The following is a 19,231-nucleotide window of genomic DNA, read 5'->3' as shown; positions in this document are numbered from 1 at the left end:
AATTCTCCCGGTGAGAGGAGGAGCCTGAATGGGGAGGTGGGGGTCGACGACACATTCGGTCAAGAACCGGTTCTCCCCGCAACTCCTCTTGCTTGGTTCCCTAGGGCCGGTCGTAACAAATGCTACAAACCATTTGTGCGTCCTCAACGATTAAGCAAATTATTTTTCAACTCGTGGTGAGTGGACAAGCGCGCCCTAACTCATGTGCTGGCGTTGAGCGCGCTGCATGGAGCGGCGGAGGATGGATTAATTGATATGGCTGTACACTTTAGATCGGGCGGTGGTTAACGCCCCTTAGCCGTAATACACAGTGAACCCACAACTAGATTTTTTTTCTTTTAAATAGTGAAGTTGAGGAGTGGTACTACTTTGCAGTGAAGGATTTTCACTCGTGCCTTGATGTTAGCCACCAATCAGATAACCTCCTTCTTGTTAAGTTGACCCGCACTAGTCTATTTTGCCCTCCCTGTCCCTAAACGCCAGTGCTTTGAAAAGCTCTGCGCCATCATCCTAAAGGGGGTAAAGGGCCCTTTGCAAAACATTATCAAGTGTTCGACTGTTTCCTTCTCCTCTCCACACGCACTGCATACCATGTCTACCCCTTCGTATTTGGCCTGATTAGTCATGGTTTGCAATACTCCCGTCCCGCTCTTTACAGGACACTATGAAGTGTTCAGCAGCTTCCTCCTCCTCTCCACACGCACTGCATACCATGTCTACCCCTTCGTATTTGGCCCGATAGGTCTTGGTTTGCAATACTCCCGTCCTGGCCTCAAACAGTAGAGCAAATACCCCGAGAAGTATCATAGATACTTTCCTTGGCAATTTCCTGCTTAACAATTCGATAGATCTAGATCTAGTGCGGACTTCTTAATCATGCAAATTCTCCCCATGTCGGTCCACGTTTCCTTCACCCTCCTCTTAACCGATAGTGGTTATTGGTTCGGCCCCCTTCTTTTTAAATATTTGCCCGTCATTTTTTTTTTTTTGGTTCGCTACCTCCATTTTGTATCAGCATTCCTCATGTACAAGTAGCTGAACATCTTCCTAGCCCAATGCTCCTCTCCCATTTGTCTCAATCCCTTCTCAAATTTTATCTTGCTGTTAGTTTCCCTGCCCTCGAATGATGTGTATCCCATATCACCTTGTACTCCCTAATTTGGTGTATTCCCGTAACCTCCTAAAGCAAGCTTACGTTGCTTAATTTCTAAACTTGCTTAAGGAAGGTCAGGGTCGTAGCGTTTTCCTTGGAGCAGCGGCGAGAGGCATGTACTACCCGATGCGAAGGCCGTATAAAGTTACGTTTCTAGAACTAGGTAAGTTGCAAAACTGAGCGATGTTGCGCGGTACCGCCGCTTCCAGAGGCAAATGTGGCGCTGCTGTCGCATCCGAATTCACTGTCTGCATGCTCGCTCATGTCACTCCCGTAACCTCCGTCGGCTCTGCATGTTGCAGTGCGTTCTTTTTCCGTGGAGTCTTCTTTCTGCGTGAACAGTTTTGTGCTTCAGCGTGCCCTGTTCTGCTTTGTATGTGTTGCGTGTTTTCATCATGCCCACATGTTGCTTTCCCAGCTGTACGGGTGGCTAGAGGAAATGAGAGACACCACGGCATTTTTGTGCCCCGTGTGTACCTGAGCGGCGAGATGTATGGAACCACGCTATTCCTCGTGCTGATAAAAAACTGCCTAGCTCATCACGTGTGCGTGATATGCACGTTCATGACGAGGACATGCCGAAGACTTTCACTCACGTCATCGATAATAAGAAGGTACAAATCACCAGAGGAAAGGGGGACCTTATTGGAAGATATGCGTTCCACGGATGTCGCAAATTTGCCCTATTACCTTTAGAAACCCGCGAGAAAAAAGCGAAAGCTGCCCAATAGGAGTGGGGTACTTTGCAGAATATGATCGGCGAAAAAGAATTATCTCCGAGCCCTGAGCTTGAAGGCGGTGAAATAAATTCCGACGTGCTGTCAACGAGCGATGTCATAATTTCGCTTTGTACACAGCAAACGTTTGTTTGCCTGCTGCATGTTGGCGGAAAGTAGTTGAGAATGGCGAGAAAAGACGTCTTGGGGTGTTTATAGTGCTCAAAAAAGAAAAAAGAGCGCTATTTGTGGAGAAATGTGTAGCCGTCACAGAAGAAATGACAGTCACCATTAGAAGCCGTCACCATCGCTTAACCATGTCGCCTGGCAATGCAGGTATCGCCCAATTGGCCGAACTTCTGTTCATGGTGTCCCAATGCGTCAGCAGAAAGTCTCGTGAGTAATGAATACGAAGTGCTTACCGATACCCCAAAGTGCGGTCCCTGCTTGAAGCTTTGGCTTCAGCTGTGTTAACAGGTTTCATTAGAGGAACTCAAGAAGAAGCAGAGGGAAGACATGCTTAAGAAAAGCGCCACACGTGCAGTTTTTAGATGGCCTAAGTTGCTAAAGAATGTAATTGACATGAAAAAAAAAACTGACTACAGAACCAGAAAAAAGCCACAGGATTGCACCACATGGTTGTAATTTATTTCAATGCACGAAAAACACAGTCACAAGCGAAGATACAAGACATTGTGTTTTTTTGCCCCTAAAAATTAATTGTGAACGTACACCAACGAGCAACTAACGGACAGACTCGTATGTTATGCTATCAAGCGTCGTTTATCGTGGGAAGCTCAGAAAGCCGTAATTATGCTGTACTTGCTTTACACCGCTAAAATATTAGGCAGTATCAAGTTTCTGCGGCAGCACAACAAGAAATCCCTATAATATATTGTGTGCAAAGCTCTTTCAGAACGGCCGCCACGACGTCTTGCCACGGCGACTGCGCATTTTTGTCTGCTAGCGGAAGCTTGTTGCGCCATCAGCGCAACCAAACCGAAAGGTGTAGTCTAGCCCGGCCGTGCACTAGTCATTGGGAAACTAGTCAAGACCTGTTCGCTGAAGCCACTTTCAATGTTTGTGTTCATACTTCGACCAACAAAACACTCATAGTGAGAGATTAATGTGAACAAATCAAATTAATTTTGAAATAAACATATTGAAAGATATTAAGAAATGGTTTGCAATTCAACGGAGGCGACACCACATAGGCCGACATCACATACGTGTATGGATTCCCATGTTGGTCAACCAGTGTGCAATAAACACTTGACCAAACTGAACAGATTACTCGATCAGCTTTCTATATGCCGGCGGTTCATCACAGAATGCATTCTTACTTAAGCGCCGTCAAAACAGCGATAAAGTAGCAGACGAACAGGTTATAGGTAGCGCCACCTGTCTTCTGGAGTGGAGGTGCGCCCCATAGATTTTCCATATAAGTTGCGCTTGCTATGTGTGATGCGATGGTGATGCGACTGGTGCGCGTTATTTTGAATGCTTGAAAAGTGCGCGCAATCAAAAGATGACCGAGTGCACGTGCCGCGTCACCTGAACAACAACGACGACGTCGAGGACCGGTGCGCGTGAGAGCGCGGAGCGCATGTATCCAAGTCATAAAAGAAACAAGGGCCAATGGCTGGTCACCACGAAGTTTTTAAGGGCCAATTAGGACGAGACAAGTGTGCCCCAGGGCAAGCCAATCCCGAAGGGCAAGAGAGTTAGCAGTTCGAGGCTAACCAGGCTAGAGAAAGGCTGCTGCTGGGAGCTGAAGCATCGGTACACGCCATCGCCACCATTTCAGCAGCAACGTTCTGGTGAGATCGAACTTGCTGTCTTACCTGCTCCGCCGAATCACCGCGTCAGAACTGTAACATGTAGCTGTGACTTTCAGCCGACATTTTCGGGACTTTAGACGTTTGTTTTCCTTGTGAAGCCAGCTTTTAGCCAGATACTCATTTTTGTAGTTTCTGTTAAGTTTTTGCTTTAGTTCTGCAGTAAAGGTTTAGGTTTTGTTTGTGGAACGAACGGCTTTGTCCTTATCAGTAGAAATCTCCGAGGCTAAGGACAGGAGAAACAAATTTGCAACAAGAACCTGCGTCACACCATGACAACACACGTCGCCAACGGAAAATGATAAATATTATGCATAACTAACGCCACTGCAATCGTTCTTATGACCTGTTAATTGGGGATACGTCTCCTGGAGTTGGTCGGTTGCACGTGACAACGGTGCTGAGGTTTTGGATGCGCCTGTTAATTGGTTAAAATTCGATAACACTAGAAAAATTACTGCTGACTCCCAGTTTACTTAATTACCGCTCTTTCCTAACTTTAGATTTATTTCAACATCCTAATATCTAGTGCACTGTATCTAGTGCACTGTAGTGATACTACACTCGATCATTTTGTTGGGGAGCGCAAAAAAACCAGAAAAACACGCTGCGTTTGTTATCTCTGAGGCTTCAAAGACACTAAGCCCTTTGAGGCTTTGAGATGACAAGGAATGCAAGGCACATAAAATTTTATTCAATAGTATTGTATAATAGTTCATACAATAATATTGTATAAGAGTTTTTTAGTGTTGTATGGTAAGAAGCTTTATGGCACGGCTTGTTTGCGCTTACCATCTCGAAGGCCATTAAAAACCCGCGTCTGGGCGTGAAAACAACTAGCGTCATCTCCCGAGTGAAAACACTTCGTGTGCGTGCGTGTGTGTTTTTGTTCGCACTTCAACCGCGCGGGGCATTTCAAAGCGACGTCGCCACGGGCCGTCGGCGTCACATAGGCATAGTTCATGGAGGAAGGAAAAATGCTTCCTACATGACATAGGTGCTTTCTGGCGCAAAACTGGTAGGTGTTCTGTGCCTTACGTTAGCCGCGTTGTTGCCTCGATGGCGTTGGTGCCATGTGCTGCAACGTCATGCGGCGCGGTTCTGCGAAACTCGATGCTCCGTCCTTGGCCGTATGCAGCGCTTCGGCTGTGACAGGTGTATTTACGCTGTGGAAACTTACAAGCGGCTGCGGTGGTTCGCTGTGAAGCATGAAGTATGGCAGAACAGCGCCAAGTCGGGCTAGTCGGTTGACGTTTATTGCGTAATGGTGTAACTGTGCTAATGCAGGTAGCAGAGAAAATGAAAAGCAGCACGTATGCATACTCGGTAACTCAACAAGTTGTGTATCTGTGCACGAGCGGTCTATCAGTGTGTGATGCCATAACGCGGTTGAGTCATTTTAGAAAGAAATGACATGAGTCGATTCTGTGTTACCGTAGCCCTATTAGGGGTAATATCTGCAAGCTAGCCTGCTTGAAACGAGTTAAATTTTCAGTAGGTGTAAAGACCTGAATGTACAAAACTGGTGCGAGACATTGCATGTGTTGCCTCACGAAACAGTGCAGGCTTCAAACGAAAAAATGGGTTCGTATTTAATGCCTAGAAGCATGAAAATACCCCCTCCCACTATATTTTTGTATTACTATACAAACGCACGCACGAACATAAAAAAGTACTGAGCCCTTCCTCCTCGGAAAAAAAAAAAATCTGGCTTTGCCATTGCATTGCATCGCTACTTTTTGCTGGAAACTGTGCAAAACCGGGAATATGTTAAAAGCATGCCTTGCATCTCCAGCATGATAGTGCAAGGTTGTGTGTCACAGGCAGAATTTTCAGGTGGTCTAACCCGGCCCTGATCACGCCAATGGTCTGGCGCCAACAGTGTTAGGACAAAACTTGTGGTCTGAGATTTGTTTCACCCATAGGCGTTAGGAGAGTGATACAAGTGGGGGGGGGGGGGGGGCTACGCAGCTTTGATTGGCACACTCGAGTCGCAGCTTTCAGGATTGCAGCCAATTTCGCATGTAACACACTATTCACTACTATTCGCTGGGGGATCCAGAGGGCGGGCAGTAGGGGCTATAGCCCTTCTCCGAAGCCTCTTGGCACCCCCTCCCCCTCTCTTTAGTGCTTGCCGTTCACCTGCTGTCACTAATCAAGACAAATGAGCGGGACAACTTTGACCACACATTAACGGTATTTATGCTATGACTGAGATTTTGTGCTAATAAAAATTTAACTACCATGCCACCTACCCGGTGTTACTTCAACTTGCCCCCTGAAATGAGTGGCTGAATCCATTCCTTCTACTATTGTCGGTCATGCCACTGCATTGAAGGAAAAGATACCACTACTGACTGCCCCCCTCCTCTCTTGCATCTTCAAGAGGGGAGGGGGGGGTGAATTCTGCAGATATACCCTTGAAACTGTCATCCCAGTGACTACCAGATGTATGGCCATTCAAATCCATTTAGTAGCTGTTAATTAAAAAAAGTTAGTAAATTTTGCCAGCCCTTTGGGTTTTGTAAAAACGGATTCACCAGTATGCAAAATACTTATTTTTAGAACAATTTTGCCCAAATATTTTAGCTGGCATCTATTCATTACAGCACCTTTATATTTTATAACAGCTGTTCCAAAAGTCTTTCGTGGTGGAACGGTTCCTGTGGTGTTTGGTTGGTTACTCGTAGGTCGTATACTTCAATCTCAACTGTTGTGGTCATGTTTCGATGGAAGTGAAAGGTCAGTCCTTGTTAACGAATACTAGAGGGTCGAAGTTTTTGGAGTTCCCCACTACAGCTTCTCTCATAATGGTATCATGGTTTTGGGATGCAAAATTTCTGATATTATTGTGACCTGTTCCTAAATTAACATTGATACATGAGACCCCACTAGGGGGTGTTACATAAGGGGTGGGTTTTGATATGGACGAGTTTGAACACACTATCACATTGTATATTGTGATGGGATCGCTTCAATGAAAGCAGTAGGGCTTGAGTTGGCAATGTCTTGTGCAAGGTCGTTCCAGTCCTTCGCTGCTCGAGGAAAAAATGAAGAGGCGAAGGTGACTATGCGAGCATAAGGACAGGCAACATTTAAAGGGTGACCATTGTGATAGGATATGTGTGATGGTGATGAAATATACGGTGCTTGATGTAGCGTGGTGTGGTAGAAATTATGAAATAAAGATAAACTAGTAATGAAGCGTCGATGATGAAATGTTAGTAAGCCAGATTCCGCTTTCAAAGATGTTAAGCTGAAATTGTATGAAGAGGCAAAACGAATGAAACTAATGGCACTATTCTTAAAGGCCTTAAGGGCGTTTGTGAGGAATATCTGGCAAGGATTCCAAGTGGCTGATGCATTTGGGCTGTATTAGTGTTTTTAAGCTATTGATTTGACATGCTGCAGAGTGCTTTAGAGTGCTGCAGAGATTTAGTCGGGAGAGTTTTAGTAGTAAGCGTTAATGAGCAACTTTGTGGAATGATTTCGCAAAATTAAGAAAAATTGCATCAGTTTGATTGTTGGCATCTAGATTTAGGTGGAGGTCATAGAGAAAGGCAATCATTGCGTTTTATAAGGCAGTCTCTTGTGGAGCCCATGCTGAGAATGGCGAAAAAAATGTTTATAATCAAGGAAGCAAATTATAAGAGTGTATGTGACATGCTCCGTGATCGTACAAGGCACTTATGTGATGAAAATGGGGCGGTAGTTTAGGGGTGAACTCTTGTTGCCCGATTTGTAGACTGGGAATGACCTTGGCCTTTTTCCACTCTTTTGGTAGGTTTCCAGGTGACAGTGACATGGTAAACAACAGCGTTAGATATGCCGCAGAAATGAATTTGGTGTTCTTCAGAAACCTAATGTGATTTCATCGAAACCAGTAAATGATGACAGCTTAGAGACCAGCTTTCATGAATGTCGCTCTCTTGAAATGTTGCTTTGTATTCCTCGTGACTTTGCACGCTTTCTCACTAAATCATTCCTTTGCTGTGTTGTTTGTACGTGGTTAGCTTGCGTTATGCCTGCTATGCACTGCTGTAGTGTGACTGAAACTGTGAATAATTCATTCTCACTGTTCGCACCTTATACGCATATATTTTTTTTCTCTCATTCTGTTCACCATAAATTGTGTGACAGTCGAAAAGTCTAGTAAGGAAAGCTTAGTGGCCGACGGTGCTTCACGCTACACTGCGTTTACCACGCGTACGCACATGTTCTTGCACCAGTAAAAATCTTATATAAGAGCTCAGCAGAAAGGTTTCATCGACGGATTACGTGCATGACGGTGCTACAACAAAGGCCTGGATAATGGGACAAGCATGTTTTTTTTCTGACAAAAAGTTACGGCTGCCTTTCGTCGGTCACTAACAATGCTACACAGATGCTGTCAATAATGTACAAAAGATGAAATATCTGTGAAAGACAAATTATATATAAAGCATGCCGTCTGAATTAATTTTTAGCGTCTGGGCTCTTCAAAGCGTTTTTAAATCTATGCACACAGTTGCGCACGCTAACTCTGTCTTAATTAGAGTGTAAGTAACGAAGTCTCGCAGATTATGTGAGAGTAATATCTACATAGAAATACAGTATTATTTTTATGTAGTGGTACCACGGCCAGATAAACACAACTAAGGCTCCTCGCATGATTCATAAACTACAGTGCCATGCCATAGTTGTACACCTCCCAACAAATGGTGCTCAAGTGCATGACCTAGAGCTTTTTTTTTACAACCGAGTCATCATAAAACGCTGCATTCACAAAGCATTTAATAATCGTGTGGGAGGATTTAAAGAGCATTTTGCGATGTGCTTGTAACAGAAAGCGGCATTCACTCTGAAGTTTTTCTGGTGAATGGAGAGTACGACGACAATAAACAACACTTAAGAAAGTTGCATTTGTCGATCTTATTACAATGCATCAGCAGCTGAGCAAGATCAAATGCTTTCGTACGTCCTTTCAGGCATACGTAGAAACAGTTACACTCACGCTGACATGACCGAACAAACCACACTTTGAGAACGTGCGTGACGTACGCACACACAGAAATACGACGTGGCTAGCAGACGATGCAAGGAGCAATCCACACTTCACCATTTCGCCCAGTTGCCACCAGGCGGTGACTCTGCTCGATCTCGCGGCCAATATCAAGTGCGCGGCGCGTTTTTACACCGTGTGTGGGCTATTTTGGAGGCCACGCTCTTTGTTTTTGTGCCACTGTGCTTTCGTGGCTCTTTCAGCAAAGAGGTTTCTCCAGCATTCGACAGATGGCGCTTTGCTGTAAAAGGCGCGATTTTCAAACTTTGACTTGCATCGTCAACGCTCGCAACTGTTTGGCATGGTTGCAAATCTGTTTTGACTTCTATTGTGCAGTTATTTTGTCATATAATGGTTTGATTTAACATTGTTTCAATAATTAACGGCACTGGCTATCATACCAAAATAAGATGACCATATAGATCAAAGAAGTTTTTTTTCTTTTTTTCAAGGACCAAGGTGGGGGGTGGTTTCTATGCGAGTAAATACGGTATGAAAGTTGAATCTGCTGTGGCCAGTTGCGGTAGTTATTAGAGGTCGCCCCTGGCGCAAAGTGGGGAAAATGCAGCTTGAGCACCCGTACACAAGGCAGTGTTGACATAACATTCTTGTCTACATACTTTCATAGTAATCAAGAGATATTTTAACTAGCATAACAAACAAATGTCAGAACTACTGGTAAACATACTTTAAAGATGCAAAAAGAGATAAGTAACTGCTGAAAAAATTATGTTGAATCATATACACTCAAAGGTCATAATACACTAATCTGACACAAAAACATTATATTTAAAAGTTCATTATAAATGAATATTTGTAACACTATCTATGGCAAAGCTGTTGGTCATTTTGTTATAATCGATAATTCGTTCTATTCGAATTCATTATATCGAGGTTTGAGCATGTTTAAGCGTGCTGGCTTTTAACATTCTTAATTACTACAAAAATTTATTGTACCAGTGTTTATAGAACTAATTACATTATGTAGCGAAATAAATGCATTATAGTAGGAACTGATAGTTATGTTTAGAGAAGTTAAAACGTAAGAAAAATCGTGAAACATTTTTTTACCGTTGTTGCCATAATCAATACCCTGTTTCTGATATTTTTTTGGGAGATATGGTAAATGCCGGTAGCATCTGATGACATTGCAATGTGCTGTCATAGACCTGTCACTCTTGGCGTGCCTGTTCAGGGGAGGCTGTGTACGCAACGTGATTCTCTGCGCAAACTTCCCAGGCACGCTGCGAGGAAATGGAGAGGACTTTGCCGTTTCCCTGTGCCTATGCATTCAAGGTGGCCCTGCACATCACATTTGACGTTCTCGATCAGATGGCGCTTATGTCGAGGACCACATTTGAGAAGCTTATGCGGGGCATCAAGAAACGATCGAAGGAGGAGCCGTTGGTCGTCGAGCGGGCGCTGAGCCACATTGTGTCCAGCATTGACGCGGGCAACGTTGTGATGTTTGGGCCCGCCTTCTACGTGGCCTGCAGCCTGTTTAAGGACGAGAAGCCGCCGCAGCTGGCCCGTGGCACGTGCCTCGTGCGGAGCGTGTTTGTCACGCCTGGCCGGCTCATTTTTCGTCCTCCGCAGGTATGCGAAGAGAGTTTTTAAAATCGAAAGTAGGGACTGTAGTGGTACTGTATTTTCTCACACATGACACGTCCCTACCTGTTATGCACACCCCTGACAACCATACACAAAAAAAATTAATATAGGGAAAATAGCTTTAGTGTATTACAGTGACGTAGATTTTCTTGCATTACCATGAAGTAGCAGCATGAAACAAACTCGCCACCTTACTTTGGCTTTGACTTTTCCGTATATTTTGTGCGGGTTTTATGCGACGAAATGTGGTATTTTTTTCTGAATCAGTTTGCTGAAAGAGTTTAAACAGTACAACACTTAAATATCGATATAACGAACCCAGATATAATGAAAAGCCAGTTATAACGAAGTAAAAGAAAAGCTGGAATAGGTATAGTGCTAAGAATAGACCTTTATAACGGATTTTTTGATATAGCAAACCTATCTTCATGTGAGAGGAAACTTTGTTATCATAAGGTTTGGATGTATTAACATCTCGTGTATTTTCTTGGTCTTGGCTTCGATTTCTGCCAGTATTCACTAACTCACATAAAAAACAGCGCCAATAACGAGAGACTAGAAAAAGGAGGAGACAGACAGCGGCACTGAACTTACAACAAGATTTATTTGCCAGAACCGCACAATATATACTTGGTCAGTATCTAACAAAAAAAGAAAACACAAAACAAACAAAACAGAATCCACCTAACAACCACTTAGTCATCCTCACAACGCACCATGAGCAGCACGTGTGCTAACGTGCCGAAGGAAATCTATTTCTTTTAATGATAGCGCAATCGAAGGCCTGCTGACACATGCACTGCCCTTCTTCTTTTTCTGTCTCTCCTTGTCTGTCTCCTTCTTTTTCTAGTCTCTCGTTATTGGCGCTGTTTTTTATGTGAATCATGTCGTACCAACTCGCCCAAGCAACCACGTTAGCTATTCACTAACATTGTGTTAAACAAAGACATGAGCTTTCAAAATCCTCTCCAATCATTTGTAGCGAGAATCTTGTTCCGGCAAACTTCAGGTAGTTGTATGCGAGGGCTTACTCGATCATGTCCGCATGACGTGAGCTGTCTATGCTGCGAGTGGTACTAACACTCCTTTCATGCACATAAAATACCCCACAAATTGGATGAAGGGACCACTACCATTGTAGCTCATTTGGCAAGAGCATCGAGCGCATAATTCGTACGTTGCAGGTTTGATTCCCGCCAGCGGCAAGTTGTCTTTTCATTCCCTTCACATCTGTATCACAATGACAACATTACACTAGAGCTATGTGAACACCAAATTTTGGGTGCAAAGCGAATTCGAATGTTGAAGTGTGAGTGCAAATGGAATGGAATGTTTTAAAAATATTTCTTGTATATTTCTGAAATCTTTTTTGGATAGTTTAATGTGAAATTGCAGGGGAAAATTGGAAAGGTTTCCTAATTTGAATATTTCTCGAATCTTTTTCGAGTAGTTTGAATCGGATTTTTGAGGAAAGAAAATTACAAAGGATGCCTAAGTACTTGCTTATGGTATATAGCAACATGAAAGTGTTTCTTTTCGCCAAGTTGATGAAGCGCTGGTGGGGTGGTATCCATAGTTGTCTTATCAAGAATGAGGCAATGCAGAGGCTGAATTGTATTTGTGTGGATGATTTTGTGCAACCAAAGTGTCACCGAGAACACTTTAGAACTGAAAGGCAGAGATGCTACTTCCTCATCCTCTCCTCCTCTTTCAACTTCAGTAAAAACTCAGCTGATATGGCAGACGAAGAGTTGCTTCCTTCAAGTTAGAAGTTTCGAATCTGCCTCATCGTCATACATGAACATTTGAATTTTTGGAGGCTGAAAATCTTTGGCATTCGATTTTTCAGACTTCCTGCCCAAACTTCAGGTCCAAAGCAGAATTGAGCCCCCCCCCCCCCCCCCTCACCACTGCCATATCTATCATCCCCATGTTGGAAACGGCGTTTTTTTTGAGTCAATACATTTGCGACTGTCACCAAGCCTAAAAGGCAGCTTCGCTGCAATGTGGTTCGGATGAGTTGAATCGTCTAAAAATCTGAAAGGGCTCCTTTCAATGATTGGACGGCTTTATTGGTCTTGGAAAAGTTCAACCGTAGCTCAGGCTAAAGGCAGTTTTGCCGCAATATGAGAATGTAATGAGGTGAAGCATAATAAAGGTTCGAAGGGTTAAGTTTCAGTTGGACAATGACTCCATTTGTCTTTGGGAAGTTTGAATAGTAAATAGGTGATACAGTAATGCTTTTAGATAATCGGTCGCCCCGCCGCGGTGGTCTAGTGGCTAAGGTACTCGGCTGCAGACCCGCAGGTCGCGGGTTCGATTCCCGGCTGCGGTGGCTGCATTTCCGATGGAGGCGGAAATGTTGTAGGCCCGTGTACTCAGATTTGGGTGCACGTTAAAGAACCCCAGGTGGTCAAAATTTCCGGAGCCCTCCACTGCGGCGTCTCTCATAATCAAATGGTGGTTTTGGGACGTTAAACCCCACAAATCAATCAATTTAGATAATCGGTGCTTGGTAGAAGAGTGTTTCTAGTTGCGCAAAGGTCTGCATCATATCTTTCAATTCGGGGGGCACATTATAAAAAAAAACTCGATATCCCAACATTAAAAGAGACCAAAAGCAAGTTTTTGTGACACCTGTTTCTTTCGCGCCACGGAATGCTTGCCAGGCGGAGTTTTCAGTCATGGAGTGGTAACGTGAAAAACTGCACGAAACAATTAGAATCAAGTTTTAATCTGTGGCGACTCTAAATTATATTCGCACAACAGATGCAGGAAATTATGGAAGCTAAGATGGATAAGTTTGTATTTTTGTGCAGTAATTTGCTGCACATGTGTGTACTCTGCACACGAGCCGTAGCTCGACCTGTTCCTCTAGTTACCATGAAGGCAGCGCCAGTTCGGAGTGTGTTCTGCCTTGTAAGGAGCTCGGAATGAAGCAAGGATGGATAATAGTATACAATAATTTTGAGCACTAACTGTGGTGTGCTCAAAAGTATCGGACTAACTAAAGCAATGTGAATGACTCTGTAATCCAGCTTCAAGGCTTTTCCGCTAAGCTGCGCGACATGTGGGCTTTTTGCGACCTTTAAACTGGATTTGAGGATATATATTCTACATGGATCGTGAAAAGAACGCCCGAATCTGCCGCTGTTATTCACGGTCTTTCCATTCCCACCAGGATTTAAATTTGCATTCTGGCCTGCTGTCCAGCCTTTCAAAACCCGAAAAATGTACCGGCCTTTTTTCTTTCCAGCTTGGTCATGCGTGGTGCAGTGCCAGTCGCGACAAGGCCCGCGAGAAGGCTCTTTTTCAGTGGCTGGTCCCCAGTCCCCTGGAGGCCTTCCAGTTGGCCTCGCACCCGTTTGACCGAGATGTGAAGCTGTCGTCGATCTCGTTTGGCACGCTGGTGCAGTTGGGTGTGTTCGTGCAGCACAAGCTGTCCTCGTCGTCCATCATCGACGACCACAGCGACTACTGGATCAACGCGACATTCCATCATGATCAGCACGTGCTGCATGTCGATCTGCACCTCAACCATCGCGAGGCCTGTGCAGGGCTGATCGCCGAGTACCGGTTTATCGTCCCATACCTAGACATCACAAAGGTGTGTACACACTCCCAGTGGCATTGCACTGTTACGCATTAGGCTGCGAGTTACTCCGGCCTGCTTGTTTTATCTAGATACGATGCTGAAATGCATGGTGAATTAGGTGGAGTAGGATATAAATATACATAATGCATACAAATGATACAAGATATCAGGAACGAAGAAGTGAATTCAGAATAAATTTTTTGCCAGCATCACTGTATCACTTTTCCATGTTGGCAAGTTATCTTGTGTTGTTCTCTTTAAACATGACATCTTGGCTTGGAAAGAAGTGCAGCATATTATAATTACCTTAAGTTTCGAAGTGTGCTTGTTGAAACAGTATCTTATGTGACTGAAATTTAAAGAATTAAGGTACCCAAAACATTGCCCTAAGGGCACTTGCAAGGCACATGTAATGCATACCATAAGACAGCTTGAAGCATTGCACAACAAAATGATGCACAGATCACGTTGCTGCATACGGCAAAGTACAGTAAAACCTTGTTAATTCAAAGTCACTGGAACAGTGAGGAACAAATTAAGCGGGTTTTGTGAAGTAACCGAACATACAAAAAGTGCAATGCAAGGAACATAAATTTATTCAAATTAATCAGGGCTGGTCGTTTGTTGCGCCGGCTAGTTTGTGGCTCCAAGGGTTATGTTTTTCAACACCGCCTGGTCACAGCTTTGCTGCAAACAAGGGGGAATTCCGGGCCTAACTGCTGTCAGAAAAAAAAACAAAACAAAAAAAAAGTGATCAACTAAAATGCGTGCAACACAGTAGTAGTGACGCCCTGGCAGCATGTCGCTTGCTCCAAGCTGTGTCAGCATGCACGTCATAATGCGACCATTCTCCTATTCTTTCTTGTAAAATGAAGAATTTAATAACCGACAGTGTGAAGAAATTTACGATGTGTTTTCGCTGGAAAACGTCATTGAAACTTTCCACCAGAGTTTTCGAAGTAGGCGTTGCAGGCAAAACCTCTGCCAGCTGTGCAAGTGCGCGAATGATTGGAGCAACTGGCACTCGGAGGTTCGCATACATCGCGGATTTCTCCAGACTGTCCTGGATAAATGGATAAATCTTGACGCGCTGATGTTGCGATCGTTGCGAGAAGCATGCGACATGCTGGCCGCACGTCGCATCTGTATTGCAATGAAGCGCGTTTTGTTTTCCACAGGGGCATATTCTAGCTGATCACGAGACAGTAATATTATTTTTTGTGCTGGAAGTAGCAAGGCAGGGGTGCTTCAGCTACCACCCATTAGCATTGCTTAAGTACATTGCCTGGTGGCTCTTGAAGGCCGCCGTTTTATTGAATTTGTGGCGAAATTGGAATCGGGAATGAGCACACTGCACCCAAATTTTTAGAATTGACCGTACTTGTGCGGACCACTGCTTCATATTGTCCGCTCAAACTTGGATTGAAAAATATGACACCGCCGAAATACTTATAATTAAGTGGGATTTTGAAATAACCAAATTAGAATTAACGACCAATTACCGAATGAAAGGTACTATTTGGTTCAAGTTGGCTTTTGCGATGTGCTATCGTAAGAGCATTTCAAGTGCGCACCGTAAGGGCATCGCAAGAGCCTACCAAATCTGCCAAGAGTACAACAAGTAAGCGTGCATGCTACCAGCATAAAAGTAAGCTGCTGTCCAGGCAGGTCTGTGCACTCGGCAAGCACCATTACCTTGAGGCACGGCAGCTGTGAGTGTGGCACAGGGTTCCACTCAACGCACCTTGGCATTGAGGTGTGAACCACAATGGGTGCTCTGGAAATTCTTTCAGTGACGGAGTCGGAGGCCTCTAAAGGAGTCGATCCACTGGTCTTGTGCACTTAACTCATCAAAGATATCTGCAGAAATATAAAAACGAAAAGTTTCATGTCTTTCATGTCAATTCATTTGGATGTCCCTACAATAGCTTCCCTAATAGCCCTTTTATGGCATTAATATTGCATTTATCATTAGGATGGTGGTCGTGGCAGTTCTCATTTTTGTTAGGCATACATACATGCATACATGCATACATACATGCATACATGCATACATACATACATGCATACACATATACATGCATACACACATACATGCATACATACATACATACATACATGCATACATACATACATACATACATACACATATACATGCATACAGACATACATATATTAAATACGACCGAAAAAGAAAAAGAAGAGTGATGATTCTGTTCGGCATGGCTTTATAGGCTCTCCGAATCTGCTTTCGGGAATACACTCAAACCTCAATATAACAATCACACCAGCCATGAAAATACTTCATTATATCTGAAAATTCATTAAAAAATTATATCTGTGGCACTGTATCAATGACAGAGCCATTCTTTACTTTCTTATAACCAATAATTCATTATATCTGGGTTCGTTATATCGAGGTTTGAGTTATCCTGATGTTAAAAAGATGCAAGTGTGGCACATATCTTGTTAAGGGGAGATGCGTGTCTTAACACAAGTTTTTTTCAAAATTACATATTTTTCATATTTATTTGCTTTTGTAAGTTTGGTTTTTCTAATTTCACAACAAAAAAAACGAAAATTGTAATGAAACTGAAAGTAGGTTAACCCTTTGCAGTCCAAAACTCTTACACACTTTCCGCTTCTACCGGTCCAAAACTATTTCACCAGTTTCTGGCATCAAAAAGAGTAACATGAACTGTGTAAGAAAAACTGACCCGATATTTTTCGCTTCTGCATTCAGGTGGCAACTCCTTTGGCGATATTTGGGCAGCGTATGATACCACTCACAGGATTTTCTGGGTACCGGCTGGGTTATTACTTCAGGTTTTGCAGAACGAGAATGTTTTCCTACTGCCGTCGTCGTCGTCTCCGTCACTCATTTCTGTCGAATCACTGTCATCACTGTCTGTTAGAGGCACGTAATTCTTTCCCTCAATACATCGTCCTCGCTTTCGCAAAAAGCACCACCGTAAATTGCACGCAGTAAAAGCGTGACCATGCTTCTGGGTGAACCACGCTTGAGTGGGTACGCTCTAGGCTGCGTGCTGAACATTGTGCTGCACCCTAGTGTAAAGACAAGTAAACCTCAACAAAGTAAGCTCCCTCATTCTTCAAGAGAAGGAGCTTTAAATAATCTGCCCAGACTTGCATTTTCAAATAAGGGACCGTGGAAATACTTCGAGGTAAGCAGGATTAAAAAGAAACAGTTCGATTTGAACAGGTTTAACTGTTACCGTAAAAGCTCGTTAACCCGGTTCTCACGGGACCGATGAAAATGTCTGAGTTAACTGAATTCCGCATTGATTGAACCATCAAAACAAAAGAAAAACGTACTCTGCAGAGACAAACCTTTACTTCATGAAAAGCTGCGTCAACTTAGTCGGCTTCGTCATTGGAATTAGTGCTAGAACGATATTATAATATTCAACTCCATGTGGTGGTGGTGGTGGTGGGCACGCTCGCTGTCCGGAGAACTGATGCAGAACTCCAAGAGGTCAGGACAGCAAGAGCTTTAGCGGCCTCTCACGGTGTGATGTCGCGTCGGCTCATCTTTAATGTCATCTTCAGAACAGTGATTACGATCCTCTTCAAGCACTTGCGATAATATGTCATCATCAGTCGGCAAACCAGCAACAGCGACACTATCATCATTACTCACAAACACAGCCCGAAAACGTAACGACGGTTTCTATGTCAAAGCGCCAACTCGCCCAACAGTCAACTCTTTTGATGTGCCCGAGCTGCAAACACTATGTGCGAAGTCACTACGTAGTGCAAAGAAACCAGAAGCGTAGGCGTCGCAAGCAGCTGGGGTAGCGGTGGCTGCGCAAACTGTCCCATACGGCGTCATGTGCAGTGCATTTCGCAGACACTGGATGCACCGACGGCCCAAGCGCTCCTGCCAGGTGGTGACTAGCGCCGCCTGGCCACTTTCCCCCTCATTCACTATCTGCTGCTGTTCACATGGTTTCAGTTTCTCCAAAACTTCGGTTCCGCCGCCGGTTACGGCGACGGAGCTGGGACTTCATGCCTTCAGTAACCGGATTCAGTTACCGAAAACACGAAGCCCCGATAGCCTTCTCTGTAATAACTGAGTTAACTGGTGCACGTCGAAATCTCTGATTTAACGAGCATTTGACATCATTAAAATATACAGTTTTGCCGGGACCGCACCACGTGTTCGAGTTAACGAGATTAGGATAAATGAGCTTTTACTGATTTGTATAAGCAGGTTGAAGTGGTCATCACCATAGCTGCCGTCACCTGAGGCACTGGGCAGCAACCATGCATCTCTCGGACCTCTGTGGTTTAGCGACATTTAGTGAAATGTCGGGGAAAGCCTTGTACATCTACTTCAGTCGAGAATTTTTTCGGTTGGTCATTAGCGTCACTTTTCTACTTGAGAATAGTGTGCTCCATTTTTCTCGATGACTGGTATGTCCTACAACGTTGAGACATTGCCCACAGATGGTGAACCGAATTGATAAAGTAGCTTGCAAACACTCTTGAAGAAGCTACTGTGAAATCGCGAGCAAGTTCTATTGTATTGTGAAATCGTTCGTCTACGGTTAAAAAAAAATCTGACAGGGTTCGGAGGGCGGGCTCTTGCTCAGTTGTGGGCTCTTGCTCAGTTGCGGGTGAAAATTTTATATGGCGGGGGAGAACTGTCAAGAATATAAAGGATGTGAACTTGTGCTTCGAGCGAGATAGTTTGTAGGGTGCGTAAAAACGGCAAATGTAAAGTTAAAATCAATAGAGGGTTGGGGGGGGGGGGGGGCATTTGCTCAGTCAGTCACTGATGTATATTTCAAATCCCACGAATAAGGTAGGAGGGCCCTTGCTTGGGTCCTGTAGTAATGCCATGTTTGGTGTGCCGCAGGTGATGATAAATGACAGGAATCGCCACGTTGAGATCTACCTGCACCTCAAGACCCCAGCGATGGTTATGGGCCAAGTGATCATGGACAATCTTTCGCGGCCCGGCAGCGCAGCGGCTGCCACGCCACTGCGCTGGGAGCGCCACCTTGCCATTGGCTGCGACTGCATCGGCGATACCGTGCGCATGGCTTCACTCTGTGGAGGTCTCTTCCTCAAGCTGGTCTTGACAGATCACTCCCTCGCGAGGCGCATGATTGGCCGGCTCTCACAGCGTTGCACCCAGGGTACCCTGTTTTGCTACGCCCCCGTCCGGACCTACTGTCCAGATGTCGTGGTGGGCCGTTGGACCGTCGAGGTTTTGGTAGGGATGCTCTGCATTTCTTTTACAGGGGCTCT

The 19,231-nt window shown here is 44.3% G+C and overlaps 2 protein-coding genes across 9 annotated transcripts in view; one reads left to right on the top strand and one right to left on the bottom strand.

The window, feature by feature from the left end:
- The first annotated feature begins 3,391 nt into the window (after nucleotides 1-3,391).
- Nucleotides 3,392-19,231, top strand: part of LOC119177319 (uncharacterized) — a 41,311-nt gene continuing 25,471 nt past the window's right edge. Inside the window, exons 1-4 of one of the 3 annotated variants that reach the window (XM_075878387.1) lie at nucleotides 3,393-3,689; nucleotides 9,988-10,344; nucleotides 13,616-13,966; nucleotides 18,837-19,196. In XM_075878387.1, coding sequence (XP_075734502.1) covers nucleotides 10,003-10,344; nucleotides 13,616-13,966; nucleotides 18,837-19,196 — 1,053 coding nt within the window. In that variant the 5' untranslated portion in view covers nucleotides 3,393-3,689; nucleotides 9,988-10,002. Of the gene's footprint in view, nucleotides 3,690-4,609; nucleotides 4,726-9,987; nucleotides 10,345-13,615; nucleotides 13,967-18,836; nucleotides 19,197-19,231 lie in introns of those variants that run through there. The other 2 variants (XM_075878388.1, XM_075878389.1) reach the window with 2 other exon arrangements.
- Nucleotides 14,528-19,231, bottom strand: part of LOC142775903 (uncharacterized) — a 77,243-nt gene continuing 72,539 nt past the window's right edge. For 3 of the 6 annotated variants that reach the window (XR_012887138.1, XR_012887139.1, XR_012887141.1), the window contains 2 exons: nucleotides 15,650-15,814; nucleotides 14,528-14,673 (listed from right to left, as the gene is read on the bottom strand). Coding sequence is in view for 2 of the 6 variants with exons in the window: in XM_075878392.1 (XP_075734507.1) it covers nucleotides 15,744-15,814 (71 nt within the window). In the remaining 4 variants the exon portion in view is untranslated. The remainder of the gene's footprint in view (nucleotides 14,674-15,649; nucleotides 15,815-19,231) is intronic. The other 3 variants (XR_012887140.1, XM_075878392.1, XM_075878391.1) reach the window with 3 other exon arrangements.

The sequence above is a fragment of the Rhipicephalus microplus genome, chromosome X (genome assembly GCF_043290135.1).
Source record: "Rhipicephalus microplus isolate Deutch F79 chromosome X, USDA_Rmic, whole genome shotgun sequence".
Classification (NCBI taxonomy): domain Eukaryota; kingdom Metazoa; phylum Arthropoda; class Arachnida; order Ixodida; family Ixodidae; genus Rhipicephalus; species Rhipicephalus microplus.
This window is presented reverse-complemented; position numbering and strand designations above follow the sequence as displayed.